The sequence below is a fragment of the Malaclemys terrapin genome, chromosome 2, assembly GCF_027887155.1.
Source record: "Malaclemys terrapin pileata isolate rMalTer1 chromosome 2, rMalTer1.hap1, whole genome shotgun sequence".
Lineage (NCBI taxonomy): Eukaryota > Metazoa > Chordata > Testudines > Emydidae > Malaclemys > Malaclemys terrapin.
In genome coordinates, this window is record NC_071506.1 from 251,398,221 (window position 1) to 251,408,411 (window position 10,191).

A 10,191-nucleotide genomic window follows, 5' to 3' on the forward strand; every position below is an offset into this window, starting at 1 on the left:
TTTATACTTAAAAAATTTATAATTAGGCTTAGCAGAATTCAATTTTTATTTATAATTTCAACAGATAATATGAATGTTAATTTTGAAGCATTTTTTTCAATTTTTATTAATTTAAATTTTCAGAGCTGTATGAATTTTGGACGGGGGGTTGTCAGATAATAATTACTTAAAGTAGACATTCTTAAAATTAACTTGTGGTATGAAGCACGGGGGAGGAAGGGGACTGCTTCCAATGGCCTACCTAAATGGCACCCCTACTCCTGCTCCACTTATGCTGGCATAACAACACGTTTTATACCCATTAAGGTGGGACTCTAAGTTCTCAAGCAGCATTTTTCTTTCTTTGCCTATCCGCATATTTAGATTATTATCAGTGGAAATACTTTATCATTGGTTTGTGTGTGTGAGGTGATATTGATGTTTGCTGACAATTACCAATAAAAATTCAATCCTCCAAGCCTAATTACAATATGTCAATTATAGTGTAACGTGCAACAAAACTCAAGTGTTCCACATTCCAGTCATCTGTCACACATTGCAATGGCTTGTATCATACACTGGCTGGTCTGAATGTTGAGAGATAAGCTTATGAGTGATGTTGCAATCACAAACCCATGCCAGTTAAACCTTTGTATCAAACATCATCATATGTTCCATGTTGTACACATATGCAGAGCATACATATATATCTTTGTTTGTATGGGTAGATTATTTTAGGGTGTTGTAATTCAAAAACAGCTCCTCCAATATTTTCTAAATTTGTTGAAAAGACTCTGTCTTGGCACCACATGTGCCCTTTCAATTTGATGCCTGGAGGAGTGACTTATAACACAAAATGAGTCAGTTCTTGAAAAGAATTATAATAACTGTATATCACTGCTGCTCTGCTAGAATATGATGGAAATCACATTTTAAAAATGCAGTTTCCCTCCAGGACCTACAGTGAATATTTACTGTTTGAAGAACCCTGCAGGGAATCCAGAAAAAATCTCCATTACCAAGTCTCCTTTAGAAAGGCTCTGCACCTTTCAGCTGTTCTCCTGTTTAAGCATTTCCGTGACCCAACGCTGCATTTCACAAACTAAACGTAGTGTGATACCTTTCAGAAACTAGTGACGACTTTCATTAACTCCCTTTTGTTTTCTTTCATAGGTTATAGCAGACAGAATTGGCATTGGCTGTAGTTTAGTTCGTGGAGAATACGGCAGAGCTTGGAATGAAGTTAAATTAGTTGACGATTCTCCTCAAGGAATAACTGGGCTTCTACTTCCTCCTCAAATGTATATTGTAGATCTAATGTACCAGCCAGGCTGCTTAATGAAGCAAGGTAGTGCAGAGGCAGATCACTACCAACGTATTTAATCCTAATGTCAGATCTCTTCAAAAAGAAAGTATTTTTAAAGAGATTTCATTAATAAATTTGTATGAAACATAAAGATTTGTGGCCCCAACTTTCAGTCTTAGGTGCTGAAATTAAAGCACCTATTCCCACATTAAGTTGTCTAAAGAGGCACTTCAGTTCTTAAATATCCATTTTAGGTGTCTACTCTAAATCCTTGTTTGTGATCCAGACTGTGAATTTAGGCATCTCATTTTAGGTATCTGAGTTTGACACGTTAGACATGTTATTCATTTTATTTGATGCTGTATTATAGAATAAAATGTAGAGATCCAGACTGTCAATATTGGTGGGCATAATACTTGACTGTGCATTATCATTTCTCCCAGTAAATGTGTTTAAAGTATTTAAGAACTAAAGGGTCTGTTTTCTTTTCCTTTGGCTCTCTCATCTTCCATTGATGTTAATGGGAGTACACGAGGTGAGGAGAATACAAAGCTAATGAAATAATTAGACATGGTTAAACCAATTTATAATATCTTTTTTGTCAAAATAAGCAAAGTACTAAGAATTGTCTTAGGCTTTGTCTACACCAGCAGTTTTGTCGGCAAAACTTTTGTCGGTCAGGGGTGTGAAAAAACACACCACACCCCTGGCCGACATAAGTTTCACTGACAAAAGCTATGTCTCTCCCACCGACGTAGCTACTGCCACTCATTGCGGGTGGTTAATTATGCCTGTGGGAAGCTTGGCTGATTGTCAACAAAGTGCTTCCATCAATAACCAGGGTCATCAGCATGTGGAATGCATGCTTTGAGAGATATGATGAGAGGTTTGTATTTGTATTCATGACTGCTGATGAACCAGGACACTACCATTCCTCCCCCACCCTCTGCCCCAACTCTACAGCCATGTGGTGTGATTTCCTGGTGGGCTGTTTGGTAACATTTTCTCTTCTTTGGTTGTAAAGAGAAACAAAATGCAAGTCATTTGAAGTAAAAAATGAAAAATACTTTTCTAGACACGTAGCAAACACATTTGACAAGAAGACACTCAGCAAAACACATTATGGATAACAGACAACTTTGTACACTGTACTTTGACAAGATTTCAAAAATGTCATTTGTGTGCAGTTGTTTTGGAGGCAGATTTTCTGTCATGCATTTAGTTTTATATGAACTGAATTCTATTGCTTGAAAACTAAATCACCAGGAAGAAATGCCCTTGGCTAGCAAAAATTGACAACAAACCACGTGCAAGTTCAAAGTTGACTCAATACCAACAGAATACGTGAAGTTCCATAGAAGCATTCAAGGTGAACTTTACTTTGAGCTTTTCCTTTACAGCATTTAACTAAATATAACTCTCTGGGTATTTGAAAAAATAAATCATTGCTTTCTCTTGACTATGCAGGCACTCTTCCAGCTAGGTCGTCAAACCAGTCAGTCATGGACTGCTTTGGCTGCCTGGAATCCATGCAATTCACAAATGCAGGTTGAGTGATATAGTCTTTATACCTAGACTTCATAGATGGTATATGGAATAGAAATGAGATATGACTGGAAAAAATAATCCAAAATTCAGAAGGTGGAGAGTAGTCCACAGTATTTAGTATCTTGGGAGTGTCAGAGACACATAAGCTACAGAACTCCTCTTTGAGCTTGTGCAGAGTGAAGAAGAGGCCATGGCTAAGGCTATGATTTTTTCACCGAAGTCACGGAATACGTGACTTCCAGCAACCTCCGTGAATTCAGCACTGTTCACTGGGAGCTGCAGGGTCCCCATGTCCAAGTGTGCTGGGGCCCCCCTGGAGTTCCCAGTCACCGTGTGCAGCGGTAGCGCAGCTCCTGGCCGCCACAGGCAGCAGGGGCCTCCCAGTGGATGCAGGCAGAGGGGAACCCCTGAATCTCCAAGCCACTGCAGGTGGCAGAGACCCCCCTGTGGCTCCCAGCCACCATGGGCGGTGGGGGCCCCCTGCAGCTCCTGGCTGCCACGGGGGGCAGGGGACCTGAGAGCTCCAAACTGCCGCAGGCAGCGGGGGTACCCCGAAGCTCCGAGCCAGGGGATCCTGGAGCTCCAAGCCCCCACAGGTGGTGGAGGGCCCCAGAGCTCAGAGTGGCCCCCACAGCTGCCCAACCTCTGCAGGCAGTGGGGGCGCACCCCGCAGCTGGGCTCCCCATTTTGTCACTGATATTTTTAGTAAAAGTCAGGGACAGGTCACGGGCTTCTATGAATTTTTCTTTATTGCTCGTGACCTGTCCCTGACTTTCACTAAAAGTATCCATGACAAAATCATAGCCTTAGCCATGGCTAATGGCTGTACCACTATTGAAATAGAAGACAAAGCTTTTGCTAGAGCCATGTCCCACTATGACACCAGTCAAACATTTGGAAGTCAACAAATATCCTGGCCAATCAAAATGTCAGTAAATTTAATAGGACATATTTATCTCCTTTCCTAAATTAAAGGGCCTATTTAGGCCTCTTGAAAAATTTCTGTTGAGAAGGATGATTTTAACACCTCAAGTAATTAACAAAAATCTATCTCCATCCCTGATTTTCATCAGAATAAATGTTTTACTTTGTTTGTAGCAAAGTGGAAATAAATTGAGAGGGGACCATGAGAAAGAAGTGTAATTCTGGGACATAACACAAAGTCACACACAGAAACCTTCTATTAATTTTTACTGGAAGGAATTTGGTTTTAGATTTGGGAAATATATGTTCAATATGGAATACAGCTGCATATGGTGAGAAATTAGACTGTACTGATAGGAGCTGGGATTTGATTCCACAACTCTAACTGATTCAAGTGGTCAAAGTAGTACACTGAAGTCAGTGGGGCTGCACATGTGAGTATGAGTTGCAGTGATGCTGTTTGTCTATAAATTGTGAAGTGTTGCTCCATGCTTACAAGTTCTTATGCTGGTGGAAAGGCCCATTAAAGTCAATGGTGTTCTCTGTGGGCAGTTCAAGGTTTTTCAGGTGTGGGATTGTGGCTCAGAGCCAATTCTGGATTAATTAACGTTGTAATAATGCATTGGCGTGGGAAATGCAGTCTTGGTAGCTGCTCATCACTGGATGCTGAACATTTGCACTTTGGGTGGGCTGGCTTTTGGTGGTGAGTGTGATGCCTCTTGAAAGGTGATATGGCAATTGAATCCTCTGTTTTTTCCCTAGAGCAGGTGCAGAGAATGTACAATTTACTCCCAGCAGCAGTGCAAACAGGCCCACATGGGCCCACCAATATCTTTCACCCAGATCTGGAGAAACATTCAGGATAACTGAAGTGTGTTTTATCTTTGTGTGATCAGGGAACAGATGCTATACAAATGATAGAGTTAACACTTTTCAAGTAGTCTCTAATTACACCAGTAATAATATACTATGGCAATGACTGAAGTGTGACAATATGCCCCTCTCCCAAGTTGTGTATTCACTTTCATCTCTTTATATTGCTGGTTATCGATACACCTAGAGAAATCCCAGGCTTAAGATATTCCAGTTAATTTTATGTTTTTTTTCCTTGTATTGCTCTAGTCCAGTGGTTCTTAGTCTTTACTGTAGCCTGCACCCCTTTGGTTCTCAAAATATGTTCTCGCACCCCGTAAACCTAAGAAATATGTTCTCACACCTCTTAAACCTAGATATATTTTTGTTTGTATATCACAGTAATCATTAAAAAATGTATAATGTTAATAAATACATAGGTTTGATGAAAAAAAGTAGTTATACTTACGTGCCTGTGCTTAATTTGTGTTTTCGATGATTTACCTTCTAAAAAAATCTGGCATGTCTCGCACCCCCAGAAAGGGTGTCTTGCACCCCAGGGGATGCGTGCACCCTAGGTTAAGAACCCCTGCTCTAGTCCCTGTTCCCCCCACCCTCAAGAGATCTTTCTGAGTCTCTCTCAGAGCTGTAGCATATTTTTCAACATGAGTGAATTCATATGACCACAGTTCTCCACTCAGTCAGTACAGCGGGAATTCCATACAAACACACATGCACTGTTTTTATTTTTCAGATATGTGACTCTAGCTCTTTACACTTCCAGGATGTCGTCTTTTCTTGCTGTTTTTATTGATACAAATACTCCAGGCATTATCAGCTTCCTCTCTTCCACTTTCTACACCCCTTGGATGGAGGTTAGGGAGCAGCTACAAGGGAAGAGAACCAAGAGATACATGTCTCACACGGTAGCTGTGCTCCTAGTGTGGGGGGAGGTGATCTGGAAGCACTGCAGAGGGACTCGTTCTATGCACAATTGCCTATAACCAACAAAAATTGAAGTAGTTTCTCCCTTTAGGCTCTGTGGCATCTCCAAGCTGTGTTCCCAGAACTCCCTCGTCTTGTGGGGTGAATAAGGAGGCAACTTAGGGAGATGAACCAAATGGATTTCCTAGCATACTTTGACCCCTCCTATCACAAATTTTTCTGCAAGAAGATTATGCCCTGCCTGAGTAAGGAGTGTGTGGTGTTTGAATGGTGACATATGAACTCTCCCAGACTTGAAGGTCTTTCAGGTTGTACCATGTGTTATTGGACCATACATTTTCCCTAGGATTGCCCCTTAGGTCCTAATTTGACCTACCGGTATAACCTCAGTGTTACTTAACTTGCCTGTCTCAAGATACCCATGCCTCAGATGGATACCTCCAGTATGGGTATGAACTTTCTACTATGGGTAGATAAATCTTTACCTTGAAAAATAAAAGCAAAAAATTAGGGGGAATAAATGGTTCCCTATAGAGGATCTTTGATCTCTTGAATTCCCTGTTCATTCACACTCACTGTTAGTACATTTCTGAATAAGGACTTGTCTCTCTAGAACAGGGGTTCTCAAACTCCATTGCACCGCGACCCCCTTCTGACAACAAAAATTATTACATGACCCCAGGAGGGGGAACAGAAGCCAGAGCCTGCCCAAGCCCCCCATCCCCGGGGGGTGGGGGGCAATGCTGAAGCCCAAGGGCTTCAGCCCCTGATGGGGGGGCTGTAACCTGAGCCCTGCCAGCCAAGGCTGAAGGCCTCAGGCTTTGGTTTTGGCCCAAGGCAGTAGTGCTTGGGCTTCAGCCCAGGGCCCCAGCAAGTCTAAGCCAGCCCTAGAGACCCCATTAAAACAGGGCTGCCCGGGGGGGGGGGGCAAGTGGGGCAATTTGCCCCAGGCCCTGCAGGGGCCCCCATGAGAATATAGTATTCTATAGTATTGCAACTTTTTTTTATGGAAGGGGCCCCCGAAATTGCTTTGCCCCAGGCCCCCTGAACCCTCTGGGCGGCCCTGCATTAAAATGGAGTTGCGACCCACTTTGGGGTCCCGACCCACATTTTGAGAACCGCTGCTCGATAGAACATGTTATTGTGTTTGACATCATTGCAATAAGTTAAGTTGGCTGACACCATCCTGACTGGACAGCATAGACCAGGGCAAATCACATTCAGCATCATATCAGCTAACTTGACTCTTCACAACTGTGTTCAGACATGATGATATTTTCTAGTGGAGCCAAGCTCTCTGGGAAAGAAGGCAGAATGTAAAGGATGAAAAAGCCATTGGGTAGCGTTCAGCACAGAACTGTCCAAATTCATTCTTGGTGTGACCCCACTGAAATGCATCCGAAGAAGTGGGCTGTAGCCCACGAAAGCTTATGCTCTAATAAATTTGTTAGTCTCTAAGGTGCCACAAGTCCTCCTGTTCTTCTTTATGCAAGGGAAGAATTCAACTCAATATGTACTTTTTTACCATTTACTAACTTTAAATATGGGCTTGGGAAGAAGGGGTGGGGGCTCTTGTCCTATTTGGTGAAAAGTATACAGCACCCCAAGGAGTGTGAAACCTGCAATGTATGATAAAGTGCACACAACACACAGGCTGTTCCGATGGTCTCTTTTACAATTCCCTCAAGTAGACAAGGGGTGTTTGTGTTCTCCCAGTGCACAGACCCTAAATGTCTTTTCTCACCAACTAAGGGCTAGGTTCCATGATGAAGTCTGCTGCAAGCAGGCCCTTGAATCTATGACAAGTTCCTACATTATGCAGCATTTTGCTGCAGCAGAGTGGAAATTTGGTGGCAGCCTCATTTAAATTTAAAGAAGGGAGGATTTTATTTAAATATGAAGATTCACAGTCAGTACAGAAGGCCCTGTGTTATTTCTTTTGCTATCAGTACAAGTTATCTTATGTTGAGACATATTTTTATTTTTCAATATGCCACTGATTTTTCTTTATTGACCATGCTATCTGCATTGTAGAAGTTTCTAGCAGGGTCGTGGAGGCTGGCAGCTGGGTGGGGTGGGGGGGCAATTGGGGATTTTGACATCTGTGGGAGGTAGTTTGGGATAGTGGGGGTAAAACATTGGCTGAATGTTTCTGATAAAATGTTCAGCAAAGAAATAGAGCCAGTAATAGTAAACAGAGCTGACATTTAAAATGGTCGCCTTTCATCCTTAACAGCCTACTGAGGTAAATGGGCAGTTCACCGCTTCAGAGCTATTTTTCAATCTGTCTGCAGTTTGTGAAAACAACACTGCATTTCTTTTACTTGGCTTATGATTTCAAGGGTATCTTCACAATCATGAGGACTGGAAACTGTTTCTTTATTGAAAGCTTTGATACTGGAGCAGAGTTGTGCTGCAAGAAGGGGGATTCTGTGGCAAATTCCACAGCTGCAGCACTGGAGACGACATAAGGCCCTGCAAGCAATGGATTAGAAACAGGTAACAGGCATTTCACGTTCAGTAACAGCTGTCACAGAAGTGTAGGGCACCAGACGAAAGTGACAGCCGCTGCTGAAGGTGAAATGTCACTGGTTTCTAGCCATGGGTAGGGGCGAAAAGGCATTCTCAGACAGTGTATGCACCCATTAGAATTTCCCCTGAAAATGTGGGCAGTGAGACCTGATGTAATGTTTTTTGACAACTCGATTGAACTGGTAAAAAGATTCAATATTTTTCATTTTTAAAAAAAATCATTTTTAATCCTTCAGTGTCAGGTGCTGGGATATCTTGGCATGAAATGCCATGCAACTCCCCCATGCATTTCACCTAATGCAGCATGAAGTAAGTGTGACTGACACAAGCAATATGACAAATTTGAGCAAACCAAAACGTCAGAGGAAGAAGGCCAGAGTGCTGAAAACCACCGCTCCAAGACAACAGCTTTCAAGGAAGGATTTAAAAAATAAAAGTGATAACCATTACGTTTTGCACATAGCTTAACTATGTCACCAGATAATCTTACTGCTACACTCGTCCACCCACTCCCTTTCCCTCCTATTGTTTATTTTGCTCTTTTGTTGCATCTTGTCTCCAGGGACTTGTGTAATACTACTACTACTAATTATTATTATTATTATTAATGACATAGCTTTTATATAATGCTTTTCATCTTTAGATCTCGAAGCACTCTACAAAGGAGGTCAGTATCATCATCCCCATTGAACGGTTCATGAAACTGTTACCAGGTGACGTGCACTTTTAACCCATCCTGGTCTTTTGATGTGCACCCTTTTCTAGGCCTCAGGTCTCAGTCTGTCCTTTCTCTTTCTGAATGGACTCATGTGATTCTCCCACTCTCAGACCAGGCCCTGGGCTCAGGGCTGGCTCCAGTGTTTCTGCCGCCCCAAGTGGCCGGGGGGGGGGGGGGGGGGGGCAGAAACACTGATCGGCAGCACTTCGGTGGCTCCACCGCGCCACTTCATTCTTCTGCAGAATTGCCACCGAAGAGCCGGGACGTGCCGCCCCTTTCCGTTGGCCGCCCCAAGCACCTGCTTGCTGCGCTGGTGCCTGGAGCCGGCCCTGCCTGGGCTGCAGTCCCCTTTGATCATCTGCGATTACTTAAGCAGGTCTGACTTAGGTGCAGTCCCTGCAATTCTAGGCAATGACCATGGTAATCAGTGACCCAATAGGCTCCTTAAAGCAATGTATTATTTATTTAAAACAAAAGCATTACAGAGAGAACATATTTTAAAAACAATGAAACAGACTGTACACGTATGTTAGGGTTACCATTCGTCCGGATTCCCCCGGACATGTCCGGCTTTTTCGGGTTAAAAATAGCGTCGGGGGGAATTTGTCAATGTCCGGACTTCCCCTCCTCTCCCCCCCCCCCCATGCAGAGCGTGCGCACGGCTTACAGAGCAGCCGGGGCTCCCACAGCCAGAGCCAGAGCCAGAGCCCTTCCTGCACTTCTCTCCTGAAACTTGACACCACTCCCCTCCTCCCCCTCCCTCCCTGCACTCACAGATCGCCGGCTGTTCGTCTGGAGCTCCGAGCCTGCTGCCCTCCCCCGCTGCCGAGCGCGCTGCTGTGCAGCACAGTAAGGGGGCCGGGGGCCAGAGAAGCGGCAGGGAGGTTCTGGGGTGGGGGGGGGTAGTCAAGAAACAGGGAACAGGGGGGAGGGTTGGATGGGTCAGGGAGTTCGGGGGGGGGGCTGTCTGGGGGTTGGGGGGGTGTAAGGTTTTGGGCAGTCAGGGTACAGGTGGGGGGGGTTTCAGGAGGGGGCAGTTAGGGGACAAGAAACAGGGAGGCTTAGGTAGGGTAATGCGCTCTAACTTGAACGTGTAGCCAAGGAGGGCAGTTAGGAGCAGGGGTCCCAGGAGGGGGCAGTCAGGGGACAGGGAGCGGGGGGGGGGGTCGAGAGTTCGGGGCAGGCTTTCTGGGGGAGGGTGGATAAGGTTTTGGGCAGTCAGGGTACAGGTAGGAGGTAGGGTCCTGGGGGACAGTTGGGGGGGTCTTAGGAAGGGGCAGTTAGGGGATAAGGAACAGGGAGGCTTAGGTAGGGGTGGGGTTCTGGAGGGCAGTTAGGAGCAGGGGTCCCAGGAGGGGGCAGTCAGGGGACAGGGAGCAGAGGGGTT

The 10,191-nt window shown here is 44.5% G+C and overlaps 1 protein-coding gene across 5 annotated transcripts in view; it reads left to right on the top strand.

Annotated features, from left to right (window-relative positions):
- Positions 1–5,067, top strand: part of ARMC3 (armadillo repeat containing 3) — a 103,417-nt gene extending 98,350 nt beyond the window's left edge. For 4 of the 5 annotated variants that reach the window (XM_054020681.1, XM_054020682.1, XM_054020684.1 and 1 more), the window contains one exon: positions 1,153–5,067. In XM_054020681.1, coding sequence (XP_053876656.1) covers positions 1,153–1,362 — 210 coding nt within the window. In that variant the 3' untranslated portion in view covers positions 1,363–5,067. The remainder of the gene's footprint in view (positions 1–1,152) is intronic. The other variant, XM_054020686.1, reaches the window with a different exon arrangement.
- The last annotated feature ends 5,124 nt before the right edge of the window (positions 5,068–10,191 follow it).